The sequence below is a fragment of the Dipodomys spectabilis genome, unplaced genomic scaffold, assembly GCF_019054845.1.
Source record: "Dipodomys spectabilis isolate Male_0828 unplaced genomic scaffold, ASM1905484v1 ptg000004l, whole genome shotgun sequence".
Lineage (NCBI taxonomy): Eukaryota > Metazoa > Chordata > Mammalia > Rodentia > Heteromyidae > Dipodomys > Dipodomys spectabilis.
In genome coordinates, this window is record NW_024870681.1 from 1,797,907 (window position 1) to 1,818,794 (window position 20,888).

At 50.8% G+C, this 20,888-nt stretch overlaps 1 protein-coding gene across 10 annotated transcripts in view; it reads left to right on the forward strand.

Annotated features, from left to right (window-relative positions):
- Myo18a (myosin XVIIIA) overlaps positions 1-20,888 on the forward strand; it is a 105,396-nt gene that overhangs the window by 44,916 nt on the left and 39,592 nt on the right. For 4 of the 10 annotated variants that reach the window (XM_042694196.1, XM_042694231.1, XM_042694205.1 and 1 more), the window contains 11 exons: positions 14,937-15,024; positions 15,211-15,317; positions 15,431-15,607; positions 15,912-16,125; positions 16,319-16,461; positions 17,053-17,153; positions 17,942-18,005; positions 18,192-18,336; positions 18,640-18,660; positions 19,863-19,874; positions 20,474-20,650. In XM_042694196.1, the coding sequence (XP_042550130.1) occupies positions 14,937-15,024; positions 15,211-15,317; positions 15,431-15,607; positions 15,912-16,125; positions 16,319-16,461; positions 17,053-17,153; positions 17,942-18,005; positions 18,192-18,336; positions 18,640-18,660; positions 19,863-19,874; positions 20,474-20,650 (1,249 nt within the window). Of the gene's footprint in view, positions 1-11,792; positions 11,812-14,936; positions 15,025-15,210; positions 15,318-15,430; positions 15,608-15,911; positions 16,126-16,318; positions 16,462-17,052; positions 17,154-17,941; positions 18,006-18,191; positions 18,337-18,639; positions 18,661-19,862; positions 19,875-20,473; positions 20,651-20,888 lie in introns of those variants that run through there. The other 6 variants (XM_042694214.1, XM_042694239.1, XM_042694222.1 and 3 more) reach the window with 4 other exon arrangements.

Genomic DNA, 20,888 nt, shown 5'->3' on the forward strand with positions numbered 1-20,888 from the left:
GTTAGATTTGGCCTGAGCCCCACTGGTGCTTGCCTAACATACCATGATAGCAAAAGAATAGTAGCCTTGGAGTCAAACCCACTTGGGTTTAAATCCAAGTCCCACCTTTTATTAGGTTGGTAACATAATCCCTTCCAGAGACTCTTTCTTCATCAGTGAAATGGAAATAATAGTTCTCATGTCATGAGATCTTTGGAAGAGTTACTCTAGAAAATCTGAGTTAGCCAACCATGGTGGCACATCTGTAGTCCCAAAATAGTTGAGAGGCTAAGGTGGGAGGCTAGCCTGGGCTTCATAGTAAGACAGAAAAAGAATGTAACAAGCCGAGTATAATCCTAGCTACTCAGGAGGCTGAGATCTGAGGATCAGGGTTTGAAGCCAGTTGGGGCAGAAAAGTTCCTGTGAGACTCTTATTTCCAATTAACCTCCACAAAACTTGAAGTGGTGCTGCAGTTCAAAGTGGTAGAACGCTAGCCTTGAGCAAAAGAGCTCAGAGGCAGTGCACAGGCCCTGAGTTCAAGCCCCACGACCTACCAAAAAAAAAAAAAAGGCAAGTGGGACTGGGAATGTGGCTCAATGGTAGAGTGCTTGCCTAGCATGCATGAAGCCCTGGGTTCGATTCCCCAGTACCACATAAACAGAAAAACCTGGAAGTGGTGCTGTGAGAGTGCTAGCCTTAGGATAGTGCCCCGGCCCTTGAGCCTAAGGCCCAGGACTGGCCAAAAAAAAAAAAGTAACAAAGAAAGAAGAGAGGAAAAAGGGAAGGAAAAGAGCAAGGCAGTAAAGAAGGAAAGAGGAACAGAAAAAAGAAAAGTAAAAAGAAAATAGATGTTGGATTCCTTATACAGGGCTCAGGGCCCATCTCTTTGTAGGCATTCTATATTCAGTAATGGTGGAAATGGCTGAAACCCTAGAGGGAAATGGGCATGAGAGGCCTTGACTCTTAGCACCCTTGTTCCACAGGCCTTAGTACCCACTGTGGGGGTTACTATGAAAGAGGCATTACCATTGCATTTGGGGCCCAAATTCCTTACTGATTCTGTACTGGATAAAGATTGCTCTTGATCCTAAGCAAAGCTTAATTAAAATGCTGTGATAAAAAAAGAGAGGGGAACTAGCCAGGCAATTCCGCATAAAAGGCATAGAGAATTTCCTCTGGGGAAAGCCCCACACATGGGTTTGGAAGGAGGAATAGCTGGTACAGGGGAACAGGCTGGTATCTAATAGCCTATGTCCTTCTGGACCATATGGGCTCTCCCTGGAAAAGTAGGAAGTCTTGGACAGAGATCAAAGAGCAAATGAATTAATTAAACAAGTTTAAAGTCTCTAGCATATTAACAGAGTAGTAAGATGAAAGACAACAAAACCAATTAAAATTAATTGAGGTCAAGTGTGGTAGCGCACATCTATAACTCCAGCTACTTAGGAAGAGGAGTGGGTAGGAAAATAATGGTCTGAGGTCAGTCTGGTAAAAAGTACAAGACACTATCCAAAAAGATGAACTAAAAGCTGGGCATCAGTGGCTCGCACCTGTAATCCTAGCTATTTGGGAGGTTGACAATGGGAGGATTGCTGTTGCCAGGCAGAAGAGTTTGAGAGAACTCAACACATAGCTGGGCACCATGGCCTACACCTGCCATTCCAAGCTACACAAGAGGATCATGGTACTGGGCCAGCTAGGACAGAAAAGTACACAAGACTCATCTCTATCGGGGGAAACTTGACAGGATAGTACATGCCTGTGATTCTAGCAATGACTGGAAGCTTACAGTAAGCCGATGGAGACTCAGGTACGTGTTTGGGTGGGAAGTGAGGCCCTATCTCAAAAATAACCAGCCAAAAACAGGAGGTATGGTTAAAGTACCAACCTAGCCAGCATAAGGCCCTGAATTCAAACTCCACAACTACTTACTACTAACTACTAGTGGTACTATAATTGAAGCCTGGCATGGTGGCACACACCCTAATTCCAATTACTCGAGAGGCAAAAGTATGAGGCTCTTGAGCTTGAGGCCAGCCCAGGCAATGTTAGTAAGACCTGTTTTCAAAGCAGAACAAAAACAAAATGGCTAAAGCATGGCTCAAGAAGTAGTTTTCATTTCAGTATTAGGGTTTGAATTCAGGGCCGTGTGCTCTTGCTTGATTTTCCTGCTCAAGGTTGGAGCTTTACCATTGGACCCACAGCACTACTTCCCACTTTTTGCTGGGTTAATTGGAGATGAGTCTCATAGACTTTCCTGCCCAGGCTGACTTTGAACCAGGATCCTCAGATCTCAGCCTCCTGAGTAGCTAGGATTATAGAAGTAAGCTAACAGCATCCTGCTATGGCTTAGCTTTTTCTGTTCACAGCTGGCACTTTACCACTTGAACAATGCCTTCAGTCTGGCATTTTTCTGGTTAATTGGAAATGGAGTCTCTCAAACTTGTCTACGTGGGCTGACTTTGAACCTCAGTCCTCCAAGTCTCAGCTTCCTGAGTAGGTAGGTTTATAAGATTATAGGCATGAGCCACTGGTGCCCAGCTCTAGCAATCTAATAATTGATGATTCACCATAAGCAGTTATAAGAACAAAGCAAATAAACACCAGTGAATAGAAGTGATTCTTTGGATAAAGCCTGAACTAGGGGAGGTTCTGCTAGCTGATTGTCAAGAGGGCCAGTTGGGGTGTCTGAGCTGCAGAGGGGGCTGCTTACCCCTGGCAGGTAACTGGGTTGCAAGTAGAAGGCAAAATTTCTAGGGTGCTAAAGCACCTACCTTAATCTCCTTCCTGGGGAACCAGGGTCTCCCTACCTGGACTCCTAAGGGCTAGACCTGGAAAGGACATTAACTATATCCAGACAAGTCCAGCTCCTAATTCTCCAGACAGACAAAGTGGCTTATTTGAGAACACTGGTTCTCCAACAGTAGGAAGTTCCCCATTCTGCACACTCACCTTGCTCTAGCAGTTTAGCCCTTATTCTTCTAGACTTTCTGAGCTTTATGATCTCCTCCTCCACCCCATCTCTCCTCTCCTCTTGTTGCCCACAGCATTTGTCCCCGTGGGTCCTGGCTTTTAGGAAGACTCTGAGTCCCTGAGAGACCCAGCCCCTATTTCTTCTCTGACGTAGTGTGCAGGCTGCAGGCTGCCTTCAGCACCATGGCCTTTTCCTCAAGGTTCGCCTTCTGGGAGCAAAAGGAAAGTTGGATTTCAAAATCTTTGTTTTCCCTATGTGCCTGGCATGATGTGTCTGTAGGCTGGATTCTGGCTTGTGGGAGAGGGAGTTTTGGAAGCTTGAGATGGTTTGGGGCATGTGTTTGCATTTGGGGGTACAGGGAGGCTTGCCAGGGGCTGGGGAACTCTCTTCTGCCTTTATGGACTCCTGTGCTGAGTCATGCTCCTCTCCTGAGTGCCACCTCTGGTAAGATGAGCCACCTTTTGTCCACGGTTGTCCCTCCACACCCTTTCCCTGTCCTGCAACCCTGACCTCCCTGACTCTTCCCTCTGCTGTGGAGGGGCTGCTGGGAAAGGCTTGGCTCCGAGACCTCTGGATCTCCCTGAGTCTGGTCTAGGGGCTGAGGTGAGTAGAAGGGGTGGAGAGGTGGGAGGCAGGTCAGTTAGTGCCTGGGTCCAGAGAGTGATTCAAGCCATGGCAGACCTGGGTGTGCCTTTGTGCCCAAGTACAATCCCTGCCTGGGCAGTGACCTACAGCAGCCAGAGCCCTCTGGGTGTGTGGCGGGGGAGGGAGACCGTGAGTCAGCCTGAGGCTAAATCCAGAGCTGAGCTCAGAACTGGGCCCAGTGTCCCAGACACTTGAGGGGGTAACCAGCGTTCTTAATGCCTTACCCTTGGGCCAGATGTCTGGGGTCCCAAACTCAAGCTACTGGAAGGAGGATAGATTTGAAGCTGGTGAAGGACGTGGTGTGAATTTGGAATTCGGGCCATGCCTGAGCCCAGGCTAACAGCACTGTGTGTCGTAACTGTGTGGTTTGCATACACTTTTGCTGTCTTCTAACCCTTGTACCTGGGTTAATGCACTGTGTGATCTGTGGGAGAGGGCTGATAGCTTTTGGTGGTAGGGTGTGTGCGTGGCGGGGGAGGGAGGACAGGCAGCATGCTTTATTCCTTTGCTACTTACCCCCTCCCTGTCTTTTTTTGTACCAATTCATTTCTAAAGGAGTAGGATGCCTTCTGATGAGTATTTGCCATTTCTCCTCTGTCCATGGTAAAGGTGAACCAACTTTAAAGCTTGAGTCCACTGAATACAGCTCTATGGACAAAATGCAGCTTAAAAACTGCAGCAGCCATCAGGCTGGCCAGTGGTGCAAGCACTATTATTTGGAGCTCAATAATTGTCCATGGACTCTGGTTTAAAATAGAAAGCCATAAATCCCCCAGTGGATAATTGATTCCTAATAGTTTCTATGGATCTTCTCCATGAGGAATCCAGGACTTCCTCCTGGGTTCCTACTCCACTATGCAGAGAAAGCAAGGTATGCTGAGAATGGGCTGTGTTGCAATCAGGCCTAGGTGACTGAGGAAAGAAGGGAAATAAATCCTCTTGGACTGTCTGAACTTTTGGAGGGAGAGATGCTCTAGAAGAGGGGAAGCCTGTGAACTGAAAGAACCTTCCACATCACCAGGCCATTTTCCCAGACAGTTACAGTATTCAGTTGTTTGTCCTCACTCCTGCATCTGTCTGATGAAAGCCCCCACCCCCATCTCCACTCCTGCTCCTAGGCAGGCTCTGGCACAAATCCCCGATCACAGAATCCAAAGCTGTAGCGTCTTTCCTTCTTCCACACCCCATCCTTAACCTTAGGCTTCCCTCACTCAGCTGCCTGGTTGGCAGTTTTGTGACCCTGAGGTTGGAAAATGGCTGGTCTTCTGACCATGTATCTGCCATACTTCTGCTTTAGTGGGAGCTCTGCAGTCTGTCTGGGAGGATGTTGGGTCCAACTTGGGGGAAATCACATAGGACCTAGAAACAAACCAGAGCCCTTCTGATGGGAACCACCCTTTCACCCTACATTGAATTCAGCAGTCTCCCTATACTGGAGTTATTTCCTCTCCTCAGTCACTAGGTTGGGCCTTTTTGTTCAAACCACTTTTTTTTTTTAATGTCTAAGCAGGTAATGACTCTTATAGACTGGCATGAATTAAGTTAGCTGTATTTTTTTCTGTCTACTATGCATTAATTGTTAAGGCCATGATGTTGCTTGTGGGTAGCCTTCTTCAGATAATCCCTGTGGGCATGGAGTTCCAGGGTCCTGGGGTTTCAAGAACTTCCTTCTTCTTGAAATTGTCCCTGGCCTATTTTCATCCCAGGAAAGGAAATCTCTTGCATAAAACTCAAGAAGTTTGTTTGTTAGGGACAGAGAGGGCCCTGGAATATTTTCTCCCTAGATACTTAGTACTATGGCTCCCAGTTGCTGCCTGCCAGTGACTTCTTTGTCTGTTCCCTCAGGTTAAAGAGGAAGATAAAACTCTGTCAAAGCCTGGCCCTCCTGGCAAGGAGGAAGGGGCTGTAAGTGTTTCTCTGAGTGTGTGTGTGTGTGTGTGTCCCCATCAGGCTGGGTTGGCTCTGTGTGTGTGTGTGTGTGTGTGTGTGTGTGTGTGTGTGTGTGTCTCCCCATCAGGCTGGGTTGGCTGTGTGTGTGTGTGTGTGTGTGTGTGTGTGTGTGTGTGTGTGTGTGTGTGTGTGTGTGTGTGTGTGTGTGTGTGTGTGTGTGTGTGTGTGTGTGTGTGTGTGTGTCTCCCCATCAGGCTGGGTTGGCTTTGCCCTGCCCCTGCTAGCCCAGTTTCATAGAATAGGCAGTGACCCACGGCCCCTTCCTGTGTGGCATGTCTAGAGGGAATGCCAGGAAAGGGTAAAAAGTGCAGCGTGTATGGTGCCAGCCCTAGGTATGTGAAGGAGATGGGAAAGCTAAGATGCCTTGGGTCCACGCTCTAACCTCTCCCCAGGCCCGTGAGTGGTCTGCCTTTAGTTCTGGTTTCCTGGGCCCTTTGGGCAGGAGGGGCTAAGGTGGGCAAACTCTCAGGTGGGGGAGCTCAGCTGTTGGGACTCTTCAGCCTGCACTGGGTGGCACAAGGCAAGGGCACAGAGGGATTCACCGCAGCTGCTGCATGTCTCTTCCAAGAGTCTGTCAGCTGCTTTGTATGCGACCTGGAGGCTGTGCAGCTGCCCTCTGCCCCCCAGCTCCACTACTGACTGGGGGGATGAAGACCCTGAGTAAAGCTGGATTCTTGCAAGGCAAGCTCCTGAGGAGCTAGGACCAGAGGGGTGTTGCTAGAAGGGGGACTATAATTAGTGCAGGACTGATGTGCCCAGGATTCTGGGATAAGCTAAAGCAAATGGTGGCTGTCCTGCCTGCCTCCACTTCCTTGGGTGATTTGATTAACAAGGCATGTGGCTTCCGCTAAGCCCAGCCTGTGATTTCAAAGGGATGTATTTGAGATGCACATTAAAGGAACCTTAGAACAGAATGGATTTTTTTTTTTTGGGGCAAAATTATTTGTAAAGTGCTTTAGAAGAGTGTCTGGCAAGGCAGAAGTACTATGTGTTAGCAATTATGATCATCATCTTCTGTGAGGGGGGTGGGAGGAAAGAAGAGGGCCGGGAAGGGAACAGGACCCAGCAGTGAGGGCCATGGCCAGCTCTACAGTGCCTTAGCATGCCAATAAGCAATTCTTGGCCTTAACGCCCTCCCTTTCTGCCCCTGCAGCAGAGCACTGTGAGCCTCTTCTTTACAGTGAAGGCTTCGCTCTGCTCAGTAGGTAGGCATGTGGCAGCAAGAGACAGCAGCTCCCAGGATTGCCACTCTGAACATCTTCCTGCCTGCCAGCCTGTATTTCATGGCACCTACTGTTCATGTGCAATCTAGAGCCACAATCATCATGGGGGGGACCCAGACTGGAGCACAGCTTAGTTAGCAGCTGGGCATTATCTGGCAGCAGGAATCCTTGGGTTGACCCTGTTCCCCTCACCCAGGCAATGTGGCTGGCTTTGCAGGAAACGCTGCCCTGCCATTAGCCAGCCTGGTCCTCCCAGTGGCAGTCTCTTGTGACCTTAAACAGTTCCCAGTGGAGAGTAGAGGAAGGGTGGGTTCCCTGGGTGGAGTGTGCCAGTATTTTCCAGTCAGCTCCTGGGTACCCAGAGGCTGGGAGGGCTGGTTGAACTGATCCTTGCTTGAGGGTAAATAGAACTATGGTTATTTAAGTGCTTAATCCTTTGTGGCTGGAGCTGCCTCCTCTTCTCCCATCTTTCCACACATGTCCTCCAGGGACTAGGAAGTTTCCAAACCTTTTAGAGGGTTGCAGGAGGAGAAAGTACAGTCAGGTTAAAGTGAAAGCTCCCTCTGCCAGCATTGTGTCTCCATAGCCTTTGTGAATGTAGATGAAGGGGAGACCAAGGCCAAAGACTAGAGAAGCTGAGAGAAGGCTCAGCATGCCTTAGAGCCAAGAGGAGCAAGCACCCTGGCCATTCCTCTCTTTATGATGAGCAGGCTCTGGGTCTGACTGCCTAGAAAACTAGATGATAGGGAGCAGGAATGACAGAGGCAAAAAGCCTTGGAGTTAGGCTTGGGTTAGTGGGAGGAACTGGCCATTTAACTCCTCCATGCTTCAGCTGTGCTGTCTGCCAACTGAAGGGATGGGATGGGGTTAGATTGAATCTCGGTTGCTGCTCTGACATACAGCAAGTCACACTGGGGCGCTCCTAGATCTCTGTGCTGGCATCTCCCTGGGGATACACAAGTGTGCTTTTTTTGGGAATGAGAAACCAAATTCTTTGATCCTGTTGTTGTATGTGGAAGGTTGAATGAGGACTTCCCTGAGTGTTTGGTGGGTGAATGGAGATGAGAGGTTATATACCCACTCTTACACCCTATGCATGGGGTGGGCAGGGATGCAGATTGGTGCTAATATCTATCTATCTTTGTGTGACTATAGCTAGAGGGCAGCTCCAAGGACAGAGGTGGCCCACGTACAAGTCCTCAGCCTGCTACCAGTCCCATACCCTCAGAGACTCCCCAGAGAGCCAAGAGCCCTGCACCTGCACTCACCATGAATGGCGTGGGGGCTACCTCAGCAGAAGGCCCAAGTGAGGATGCCCAGGGCCTGTCCCGCAAGCGAGTGGCGAATGCAGTGAGGAAGGTGGTGAGCAAGGTGCTGCCTGGTGAGGAGCCTGGCAGTGCCAAGGAGCCTCCAGGACGAGGGGCCAAGTCCCCCGAGCACCCAGCTCGAGGCAAGAAGGGAGAAAAAGCAGCCTCTAGTCCCAAGCCTCCTCCACCACCACCTCCTCCTCCCCCTGCTCCACCAAAACATGAGGCAAAGAAGGAAGCAGCCAAGGATGAACTCTCCGTGGGCCTGCGAAGCCTGATGTCTCGGGGCCGAGGCAAGGACCATAAACCCCGTGGCAAACAGTCACCTGGGAAGGGGGAAAAATCCCCCAGCCAGGAGCCAGGCTCCTTGGGGAAACCAGGCTCCCCAAATATAGTGAACTCCCCTGAGAAAACAAGATCCCCAGCCAAGCCTGAAACTTCAAAGAAGCCGGGCTCCCCAGCTCCATCACAAGAGCTGGCAGACCCAGGTTCTGCTCGCCAGAAGTTGAACCTCATTGGAGAGCAGCAGGCCAAGTCACCAACCTCTGGCCTGCAACAGGAGGTACCCGTGTGCCACTAACTTCCTCTGCCCAAGGACGATGCACCCTCACAGCCTGCTTCCCCAAGCCTCAAGGAACCTCGCATGCCTGAGGCTTTTCCAGGGCCACATGCCCATGCAGGACTGCATGACTTGCCTTAACTGAATGCCAGAGGGCATGGTGGCCTGGGATGTGGCCCAGTGGCTGGGATGGGAAATGCTAACCAGCATGTTACAAAAACTTGCCATGGGGGAGGGTGGGGGGAAGAACAGGAGGGGAATGAGGCTTGGTCCTCAGCTACATGATGCCATCTTGAGGCCCCAGATCCCAAGCTGAAGGTCAGAATCTTAGCAGATCAGAGTGGAGTGGAAAAGGTTTCCTGAAATCTGGGCTCCCATCTATAGCCCCTCATCCCTGTGAAACCTCAGTAAGATCCATCCCTGTCAAATGGGGTTAATGCATATTTCACAGTCCCTTCTCTGAAGTCCTGGGAGCAGAGAAGTATTTTGGAAATTAGTAATTTTTACATTTAGAACTTCATACATGATGCATAATGAGCTGCAACCTGTTACAAATACATGAGTAGTTTCAGAGCAAATCTATGAGTATTCCCACTGCAGGATAGCTAAGAAAAATCTTTTCTTTCTTTTGTTCTTTTTTTTTTTTTTTGCCCTACTCAAGACTTTGTGCTTGATAAGCAAACATTCTGCAACTTGAGTTATTTCCCCCAGCCCAAGGGAAAAAAAAAAATCATTGTTTGGGAGACTGGATTTTGGAGTTGCGAATAAGGAGTAATACTTGCTTTGAAGGGTTGCTATGAAGATTAGAAATTGATGCACCAGGTAATGCTCTAAGCCTGGTCCCTGGCCACACATGCCCATAAATGATAGTGTTCATAGTGATGCTAATGGCAGTGAATACCGTTATTACCTCCTTCAGGCCTGGCCTGCATGTCCCCCTCTGGCAGCTGGACTCTTGTGGAGCCCTATGCCTAGATGACAAATAGGCACAAATGAGTCTTTTTGTATCTGGGGCTACTCAGAAGTGCCCTCTAGGTAAGGCAGGGGCATAGATGGGGGACCATCAATGCCCAGCCCTTCACCTGGGAAGGTAATGCCTATGTCACTGATTGGCTAATGTCACTATTGTCCTTGAATTGGGGACAGTTCAAGTTTTCTTATTTTGTGAACTTTGCTGCGCCACCCTCCCCCAAGTGCACGTGTGTGTGTGTGTGTGTGTGTGTGTGTTGGGAGAGACTTGAAGTGTCATTCCTGCTTGTGGTTAGAATGATGGGGTTCAAGAGGAATACTGTGGGCACAGCCTTGAGTATTGTTGATTACTTCCTCCTAGGAGTCAGAGTCCCTGAGTCTGCCTTACTCCCATTCTTCTTGGGCACTGCAGGACTTAGAGAAAAGCCAGCTGCCACTCTCTACCCTCTTGGCCTACTCTGAGTCAGGGCAGGGAACGTTCCTTGCACATGGGAGTTGGCAGGGGTATTCTGGCTGAATGGGCAGGGCAGGGGCCCATCTTTGGTCCCTCAGGAGAGCCTATAAGTAGCTAGAGAGTGTCATGTGACAGTCCAGGACTGCACCCTCCCCCCTCTGCTTCCCTGTCCCTCCTCCTTGGGCCATGCCCTGATCTGGACTATAGTCACCTGTCACCTGAGCCTGGGGTAGGGGCTAGAAGGTACATGGATTAGCAGGGCCATTTATTGATCTTATGGTTAGGATGATAGGAAGAAATAATCCCAGCACTTTCAGGCACCTGTTCTTTTTATTCATCTGCTAGTTTCAAAACTTAAATTGGCACCTGGCTTTTCTCCCTTGCCTTGCTTCTCTTCCCCAGTGGCTTTTGGGCTAGGAGCTTGGCATGTAGTTTGTTCCCACCCTTCCCCAGACCAGGACTAATAGTGGTTTAACCTTTAGGCAGGAGCTGCCTCTGAGGTCCAGCTGAGCCCCGCGGAGGAGGCCCACCAACGGCTTGAGAGGATCTTCACAGCTTCTGTAATGCCACTTCTCTTGTGTGTGGGGTCCCCTAGGCTCTGGCTCTCCCAGGCTGGAGGCTGGGCTTTGTGTCTGTGGGTAGGAAATCCCAGGCTGGAGGGAAGGCATCATGGTGGTCTGTGGGCCCCATGATGGCTCTGTGGAAGACTGTTCCTCTGAAGAACCCAGAGTCCCGTGCACATGGAAAGTGCTCTTCCTGACCGGGGAGCCAGTCCCCTTCCCTGGCTCTGTTCTCCTGCCTCGAGGACATATATTGGTGATAGGGCCAGGTGGGTGGCAAGGGCTATTGTGATACCCTAGCTCTCCAGATCTAGGGGAACCTATTATCGTAGGCCTTTGAGCGCTTTGAACAGACAGAGAGATCAAGACTGGCCCCAGGGCCTGCCCACAGTACTTTGGCTCTCTCACAGAGAGAGGCGGGTGGCCCCTTTTCACATTACTCTGGCTCTCATACATTTGAGCCTGGATAGGATGATCCCTCCCTTGCCATGAGGCTAGTGTGCCTTCTTGGGCACGGCAGGAGTTGCACAGGGGTATAATGGAGGGCCGAGGAAGGCGTTCTAGACTTGGGCCTTTAGTGGCCTTGTCCTGTGAGGGTGCAAGAGTGAGCTCTGGAAGACAGTCCTCCCTTGGCCTGGGGAGTGGCAGCCCCTTGGGCATGCATTTGGAGGTGAGGGAGAACTCTTGGCCGGTACCTGGTGCCCACAGGGGAGCAGGGCTGAGGGGTACCCTGGAGATAAGGCGAGAATGTCCCAGGAAAACCAGGCCCTGGCTGTGGTGAGGTGGCAGACACATGGAAGAAAGAGCCTAATTCAGAATGGACCAGATGGCCAGCCCATGAGACACTGGCAGAGACAGAGTGGCACACCCCTGCCTGGGCATAGGGATGACTCCCAAGAGCCTCTTTTATGGGGTGGGGGAAGGGTTGTGGGAGCCAAGTGTCTCTTCTTTCTGGTCTGGCTTCTTCATGTGTGCAATTCTCCTGCCCAGGCCAGGTCAGGTCTGCCTAGAGGGCAATTCTCTCTTCCACTCTGCACCTTGGACAGCCGAAGAACGCCAGCCCATTGGCCAAGAAGTGCTTGCTGAGGGGGGCAAGCAAGTGTCTGCTTATCTTCACCCCTCTTCTCTCTCTTTTCTTTGTTTGCTGCCGGTAGCTGGACCCTGAGGCCGCCTCTCCTGCCCACAGCCAGGTAGGGTGCTCCTGCCCCCTTCAGGAGCCCCCCGATTCCTCCAGTGACCACCCACTGCCCCTGGCCTGTACCTGGGCTGGCGTCTGTGCTCGGGCCTCCTGCTGGAGTGTAAGGCCTCTTTCCCCTCCAGGCTCCTGCCTCTTGTCTGGGGGACCCCCAAGGGAAGCAGTGCCAGGAGCTAATTTGGTGCAACTCTCTACCAGACCCCAAGGGAGAATCACTGATTGTTTGACTTCTCAGGATTCTCAGCTATTGGAGCCCAAGGGCCAGCTGAGTTCTAGGTGTCAGAGACCTACTCACTTTGGATGGGGGGTGAGGATGGGGGGAGCCAAAAAGGCCATTCACGTCTTCTCCCTAGCCTGAGCCTATAGATAAGAAGGTCTTTGTCTCCACCTCCTGGCCAGTAAGAGAAGCCTGTTCGCAGATTAGCACCTAAATTAGTGACAGGCCATTCATTATTCTTTGGTGCCACCCCCGATACTTAACCAATAGATCCTGCCTACTTGTGACAAAGATTTTTTTTACCTGTCATACATAATTTGAAGAGACTAAAATATTGTAGTTTTTGGTAGTTATATTTCCTTTTTTTTCTTGTCCTGGGGCCTGAACTCAGGGCCAAAGCTCTGTCCCTGAGCTTCTTTTTTGCTCAAGGCTAGTACTCGACCACTTGAGGCACAGCGCCACTTCCATCTTTTTCTGTTTATGTGGTACTGAGGAATCGAACCCAGGGCTTCATGCTAGGCAAGCACTGTACCACTAAGCCACATTCCAAGCCTTCTCCATTTATTTTTTAGGAGTAGAACACAGGCCTCATGTTTACTAGGCAAGCACTCTATTGAGCCAACACACCTCAGCCATTCTTTGCTTTCTTATTTTTGGGTTAGAGTCATGCTTTTTTGCCTGGGACCATGATCCTCCTACTTATGTTTCTCTGTGTTGCTGTTATCACAGGCACAGGACATTGCACCCAGCTATTAGTTGAGATTGGGGTTTCACTAACTTTTTTCCTAGGATCGCTCCAACTGTGACCCTGAGTAGCTAGGATTACGGGTGTGAGGTTTTTCTTTTCTTGTTTTCCCTCCCTCCCTCCCTCCCTCTCCCCCCTTCCTTCCTTCCTTCCTCTCGTTTCCTCTCTTTTTCTCTTTTTTCTCTCTCCTCTTTCTTTTTCTTTTCCTTCCCTTTGTCTGTCTTTTTTTCTTTCTCTTCCTCTCTCCCTCCCTCCCTTCCCTCTCTCTTTTCTCTCTCTTCTTTCTTTCCCTCTCTTTTCTCCCTCTTTTTCTTTCTTTTCTTTTCTTTTCCTTTCTGCCAGTACTAGAGCTTGAACTCAGGGCCTAAGTACCATCCTGAGCTTTTTATTTTTGTTCAAAACTAGTGCTCTACCACTTGAGCCATTTCTAGCTGTTTGTAACTCACTGGAGATGAGTCTCATGAACTTTCCTGCTCAGTCTTGCTTTGAAGTGTGGTCCTCAGATCTCAACTTCTTGAGATTATAAGTGTGAACCATCAGCATAGGGCATATTCATTTTTTTGAGATAGGGTCTTACTACATAGCTCAGTCTAGTCTCAAACTTGCCTCTTGCCTCAGCCTCTTGAGTGCTAAGATTATAGGTGAGTACCACCATGCCTCGCCTCACTTTCATTTCTTTAAAAAAAAAGACACAAAACTTGTCCTTTTAAATATCCTCACTTTAACAAATCAAACATTGTTGGTCCTGGTGTGATCATCCTATTTGAAGGACAGTTTTCCTAGGATTTCAGAGGTCTGGGCACACTGGTGTGGCCCAGCCTTCTCACTGCATGGTTGGAGAAACAGTTGTCTATGGCACAGGATTTATCCAAAGCCAGAATCCAACCTTGGAGTAGGACTCAGATCTCCTTTTCATTCAAATCCAAATAATATGACATACAATACTTATTAATGTCCTACAGAACATACAGTACTTCTGATTGTGTTTCTTATTCTTTCCTGATCTCTCACACAGGAGTCAGTGTCACAAAGCAGTACCTAGATGTTGTCCTTGGCTCTCATGAAAAAGGGACCCTAGGGTGAGGGACTCAGAGGTTCCCAGCTGGGGACCCTCAGAGAAAGTGTAGAGGGTATTGCTATCCTGGGAACTGATCTGTGCTTCTGAAGTGGCCAGCTTGCCCCCCAGGAACCACGAAGTAGACTTGCTGCCATTTTGCCCAAATCTGACAAGGGAACACATAGGCCAAGGTAGTGGAGGTCCCTCTATCCTTCTTATGGGATACTAGATCTTGTAGCCCCATATCTTAACAGTGCCCATAAATGCTTGCTTCTGATTGATGGCTACCTGGGGCTCCTGGGGGCTCCCACCCTCTTGACATCCATTCCTGGGCCCTTCTGTGTACATGTAAGTTCCTCCCTCTGGCTTTTCCCCTCCCTCATATCTTCCCCAACATTGTCCCCCATGATGTCTTGTGCCCTTAAACTTGCAGCATTAGCATATCCACTAGGTCCATGCAACAACCATCTTTAAGCCTGGGTCTTGCTGACCATGGCATGGAGGAGGAGCAGGGAAGATGGCACGTAGAGTTAGGTACTGTCCCTTTGGCCACATAGAGCATCTTCAGAGGCCAGAACTCAGGACCCACCTAGCATTCCAAACTACAAAGTCCTAGTATTATACTTCCCTGCTCCTGTCTAAAAGAGCTTGGTGGAGGAGAGCTATCATTTGGCATGAAAGGACTGGTGCCTGTGGCCCAGGGATCAGGGTTTGGGCTAAGGACACTGGCTCCACAGGCTTGGCAGGGAAGAAGGGTAGAGGACAGCTGGAGTTAGGTTCCTGGTGATTTTCTTTCCTGGAGATTGATGTCTCTCTTAGGCACAAGCTGCCTGTGTCCTTGTCCTTCCAGACCCTCGATGCTGGTATGGTACCTAGTCTTGTCTCTGTCCTCTGGGATCCTTAGCTCTACCACTGCCTCCTAGCTTCCCCATACTCCTTCCCTGATACCTATGATGTCCCTGTGTGTGTCAACCTCTTAACTGTTTCCTTTGCCTAGTGTTAGATCTTGGATTCCCCTCCCTTTCCCTCTTTGCTCTGCTTTCCTTGTCTCTGCCTTCTAGAGCCTGCTCTGACTATAAATTCTTCCCCTCCCTCTGATAGGCCAAGACAGAAGAGCAGATCGCAGCTGAAGAGGCCTGGTATGAGACCGAGAAGGTGTGGCTGGTTCATAAAGATGGCTTCTCCCTGGGTGAGTCTCAGGGGGTCAGGGACAGATGTAGGGACCATGGATACTCAGAAGCTGCCTCTGTGTCTGCTGAGGGCCAGAGTAAGCAAAGAGAGGCTTGTGATCTGGTGGGGAGGATGGCAGGACAAAGGGCCCAAGTGGTTGCAGAGGCTTCCCAAGACAATGTCCAACTGTGTCCGCGCTCCGCAGCCAATCAGCTCAAATCAGAGGAGCTCAGCTTACCTGAGGGGAAGGTGCGTGTGAAGCTAGACCATGACGGAGCCATCCTGGATGTGGATGAGGATGACATAGAGAAGGTGAGCAGGAAGCTGCTGGAGGGCATGGGAGGATGGGGGCAGAGCAGGTTTGTCCTCTGCAGTGGACACAGGTTCTGCTTCTTCCCTATCCACCTGTCTGTCCTTCTGTCCAGGCGAATGCTCCTTCCTGCGACCGTCTAGAAGACCTGACCTCGCTGGTGTACCTCAATGAGTCCAGCGTCCTGCACACACTGCGGCAGCGCTATGGCGCTAGCCTGCTGCACACCTATGCCGGCCCCAGCCTGCTTGTCCTCAGCCCCCGAGGGGCCCCTGCCGTGTACTCGGAGAAGGTGTGGTCTCTAGGCTACTCTGCTGACTTCTGGACCCACCTATCTGCTACTCACTGGACCTTCCCTGCTTCTCTTCTCTGGGACTCCCCACCCTCACAGTTGACCTTGGGAAGAGGAGCAGGAGTAGGGTAGAAGGACTTCTTGCAACCTTTAATGGAGTCCAGCACTTGGCTAGTATTTGCATTTCCTCAGAATTCCTTTTACCCCCCCAGTATGAAAGTCCAGAAAAATGTGAACCCTACAGGTGAGATCCAGGTGCCACCAGCTAAGCCCCTCCCCCTTCCCTGTCTGTCTTCTGCTCAAGGTGATGCACATGTTCAAGGGGTGTCGGCGGGAGGACATGGCACCCCACATCTATGCTGTGGCCCAAACTGCATACAGGGCGATGCTGATGAGCCGACAGGACCAGTCTATTGTCCTCTTGGGCAGTAGTGGCAGTGGCAAGACCACCAGCTGCCAGCATCTGGTGCAATACCTGGCCACTATCGCTGGCACCAGTGGGAACAAAGTGTTTTCTGGTAAGGCAAAGGCAACAGGGAAAACTGAGAATGGGACGGGGAGGGACGAGAGGACTCTCTGAGGTGCCAGTTCTTTTTCTCCCCTTGAAGCCTCTCTGTCCATGGGCAGCTCTGGTTTCAGTGACCCTTCATGCCTGTGGATTGCACAGCTATCCCTGGCTTTCCTAATGTCCTTTGGGCCTGTGTTCTGCAGTGGAGAAGTGGCAAGCTCTCTACACCCTCCTGGAAGCCTTTGGAAACAGCCCTACCATCATGAATGGCAATGCCACCCGCTTCTCTCAGATTCTCTCCCTGGACTTTGACCAGGCTGGCCAGGTGGCCTCAGCCTCCATTCAGGTGAGGAGGGGTACTGCCTAGGCCTAGGTAGTAGAGTTGGGCCCATGGTTTTTATACCCAAGAAATCAGTCACTCTCTGGGGTCTCCTGGGACTCCACTCTGATTAAATGGACTCAGGTACAGATGGTCTTGGATGATGCTGTGTCACCATCCTGCCCTCCAGGCCTTCTGCCTAGCTCCCTTTTCCTTCCTGAACCTGGGGCTGTTTGATCACCCCAACCCCCTACTGCTGGAGTTCAGTCTGTGCCCACTTTCTGGGATCCATGCTCAGGGCTTTTTCTCATGCTGTTATGAGCAGAGATCAGGCCAATCTCCCACCACACCAAATAAAATTCCTCACCACAGTTTTCCTTCACTCCAGGAAAGCTGGTATCTGGGTCCTGGGCAAGGTGGCAGGGCCCCATTCAGGAGCTGGGCCTGTCTTTCCTCTGGCTCTGGTTTCTGCCCTGTTTAACCCTGGGGTGATTGGCCACCAACTGAGCACCTTGAGAATAAGATGTAGGCTTGGAGGATCAGGCTTGGCTCCTCCTTTATGGAGTGCGAAGAGCTTGACCCACAGTACTGACCTTCCTTACTTCATCTGTGCTACAGACGATGCTTCTGGAGAAGCTGCGTGTGGCCAGACGCCCAGCCAGTGAGGCCACGTTCAATGTCTTCTATTACCTGCTGGCCTGTGTGGATGGCACCCTCAGGTGAGGCTGGACAGAGGGTGCAGTAAGGGGGTTCTGACCTGCAGTCCATTGGCTGGGCTCCTGACCTAATTGCTGTCTGTGCTATATACATTGCCTGCTATGTGCCAGGCTCTGAGCTGGACCCTGGGAATGGCAAAATGATTGAGATTCAGACCTTGTCTTACAGGAACTTTTTGATCATGGGTCTGGGGCCTTGCTGTATGGGAAGGAACTGATCCTTTAGTATTTCCAGGGCCTTCCCAGGAATCTCTGTTACTCAGGAAGCTAGGTCTGGGAAAGAAAGCCCATCTAGAGTGCACATGGTGGGTGACTCTCCTGCAGTCACAGAGCTAGTATAGACTGAGCTGGAGCCAAGAGCCAAGCCTTCTCCAGTGCCCTACAGTTGGCCTTTCTGGCCCTGTCAGCTGCCTTGCCATGCTGTTCCATTTACAACTTCCAACTTGCTATCTGTTCACTGGACAGTGATAAACGATAAGTCCAAATAGGCAGCCCCAGGCATTATCTTCTTTAGCCCTTCTCATAGCACAGGACTAGTCTGTACCCATTACTGGCAGGTTTCCTGTACCTTTCCAGGGGATCTGGCTGAACCCTTCCTCCACGGCCTCTCTGTTACTCTGCATCAGAGGCACCTTGGCCAATTAGGAAAGGTGGCATAATGGGCCTGATAATCATGATGATGGGCAGCCAGAACTTAGAATCTGGAAGAAGGTTTATCTGTCTTCACTTTGGGATAGAGATGGCCTTGGCCTGGGGACCAGGCCATGCTGATGTCTCATTTGTACCCCTAGGACAGAGCTCCACTTGAACCACTTGGCAGAGAACAATGTGTTTGGGATTGTGCCACTGGCCAAGGTGAGGGGCCTGTGGGACTGGGCACAGCCCTGGAACTTGGGGGTAGAAGTAGCTTCAATTGGCATGCAGTGCCCCAAAGGTGGTTTTACCTGTCCCTGCCCTCCCCAAGGGTCTAGCTATACACGGACATGCTGGGAGAGAAGTCCCTCCCAGATCCAAAGCTAGCATATCCATCTACCTCTGTAGCCTGAGGAGAAGCAGAAGGCAGCTCAACAGTTCAGTAAGCTGCAGACAGCCATGAAGGTGCTGGCCATCTCCCCTGATGAGCAGAAGACCTGCTGGCTCATCCTGGCTGCCATCTACCACCTGGGGGCTGCAGGAGCCACCAAAGGTAACCTGTGGCCTACCTTGTCACCATGAGAACTTGCAGAGGCCCTGCCCACCTCTGATTTAGTCTTATCCCACATAGACTCAGCTGTTAGCAGACATTCAACTTTTGCTTGTATACCTTCTCAGCACCCCACCTCAGAATTGGAGAAGCATGACTGCCAATGAAGGCCAGAGGCCTGGCCTTAGCTGGCAGAACCAGGAACAATATGATGCATGGCAGATGGGGTGTGGGTTGAAGGGAAAGGAAGGTATTCCCTCGGAGCAGCCCCTGGAATAACTCTCATTCTTGTTCCCTTCCTGACAGAGGCCCCTGAGGAGGAAGCGGGTAACTGATCTTGGCCCTCCTTGGGATGTAGGGACTGCTTGCCCTGTCCTGATGTTTCCTTAGGCTTTCTGGGGACTCTTTTTCATTGCACAGAGGGACTGGTCTGGGCAGAAGCCCCAGGTTAAGGGTGGAAGGGGAGCCTATTGGCTGTAGGGCTTTCCATGTCCCCAGAAAAGCTGCTTTTCTTAATTGGTCTTGCACTCAGATCCTTGAGCTTTTAGGATGTCCCCAAATGATGGCTCATTTGGGACAATATGGGCTTGCTTCCTTCTTGGGGCTTCCTGAGGCCAGCTTCCCCCTTCTTCCCTTTTATTAGTTGGTTTGGTAATCGTTGCTTTTCCTTTTGCATGTCAGGGTGGAGGCCACTAGGGGGCACCTGGGACCGTGGTGTTGGATGGGCTGCAGCTTTGGTACTTGGGCTCTGGGGGCTTATGAATGGTTAAGGCTGCGTCTAGCTTGGGAGCTTGGGAGAGCTGTTCCTTCCTCTGAGGTTGCATTAGAAGGTGGCAGTGTGAGCACCTCTTCACCCCTGTCTCCTCCAGCTTAGGATAAAGGGGATGCTGGCTCTGAACAGCACCTCAGGCTTTGGCTCTGTCTTCTTCTGGAATATGAAGGGATCCAGACTGCACAGCAGGTGGAGGGGTGGGGATGGGGTTAGCACTGATGGTGATGGGTGCATGGCAGAACCGTCATCTATGTATTTGACTCCTTGTGACTGCAAGTGGCACCCATACCAACAAGCAGCAGCTCTAGGTTAAAGTTCCTTCCAGTGCTTGTGTGTGTGGGAGGGTGGACAGATGTGTGGCTGTGTTTTGTGTTTGTTTACCCTGAGGGGTACCTATACATCTATGACTGTAGGTGGAGCACTCTGGATATTGAGTAGTGTGGCTACCTCCTTAGAGAGTCCAATATTTTCCATGTTCTGTGTGTGTGTGTGTGTGTGTGTGTGTGTGTGTATTAGAACATCTTTGCAGGTCTCTTTCTGTGTGTGTCAGTGTATTGGCATCCACAAACATACTCTTTGAGCCTGTGAGTATGTGTCGGTGTCTCCAGAGCTGAATGTGTTATTTTCTTGTCTGCTCATCTTCATAAACCCCCACCCCCCACAGTCCCTTCCTGAGGGCCTGGCAGGCTCAGTTGATGACTGTTTGCTAACACACTGTTTTTCTTTGCATGCTGCATGCTGGTCCTTTGCCTTACAGAAGCTGCTGAAGGTAAAACCTTGTTTCTTGTTAGCTTTCCCTAATTGCTGTGATTAGACTCATGTTGGCTGAGGCGCATATGTCTGTGTGGGCTGTTCCTTTTCCCCTGCGGCCTTGTTGCCTCCCCACTGTTGAGCTATGGAGGTGTCTGTGGTCTCCCCTGGGGCAAGAGGAGTGGGGGGTCCTAATGCATCCAGGGAAGGGGCAGGCAAGGCTACTCTCTCATGCTGAGTCTTCCATAGGCACTTGTGGTTCTTGCTCTCATCCTGGGTGAGCCCATTTATCCTTTGACCTCGTCTTTTCCCAGCCCAAGTTGGGCATCCTTGGACAGAAGGGAGTTTTGAGGCTGACTGGGTGCCCTCTGGTGGCAGTTTGTGGAGTTACTGCTTCTTTTATTCTTTACACCAAGGGACACGGGAAATACTGTCAGGGACAGCTGCTGGCTGTCCGTGTTCCCACGAAGCCCATGTGGTGTCATCAGGGCTGGACTTTGCCTCCAGAAGATATTTTCTCCCCAGTCCTGTGGGAGTGAGGGAGCCAAAGCCACACTGATCATCAGTCAGCCTAAGGAGAAAAACCCAAGATGCTAGATCCCTTTTTCCACCCCACAGCTGGGCGTAAGCAGTTTGCTCGCCATGAGTGGGCCCAGAAAGCTGCATATCTGCTGGGCTGTAGCCTGGAGGAGCTGTCCTCAGCTATCTTTAAGCACCACCTCAAGGGTGGCACCCTGCAACGCTCTACCTCCTTCCGTCAGGGCCCTGAGGAGAGCAGTCTGGGAGAAGGCACAGGTACATCTCCCCCCTCCACCCTACCCCATCCTCTGTAGTCCCCTTGCAGGTGGGTGGGATTTGGAGGCCTCACCTGGAGTTGGTTGCCATCCTGGGAGATGGGAGAGACTGTCTATGTGAATAGATGCTCTCATGGGAGCATCAGTGGGTGGGCCCAGTCCCAGGACCCCATTCTGACTAAATGGGTAGGAACTGTTTCAAAGTAGGGGAGTGGTCCAGGGGATAGGAGCTAGAGCTG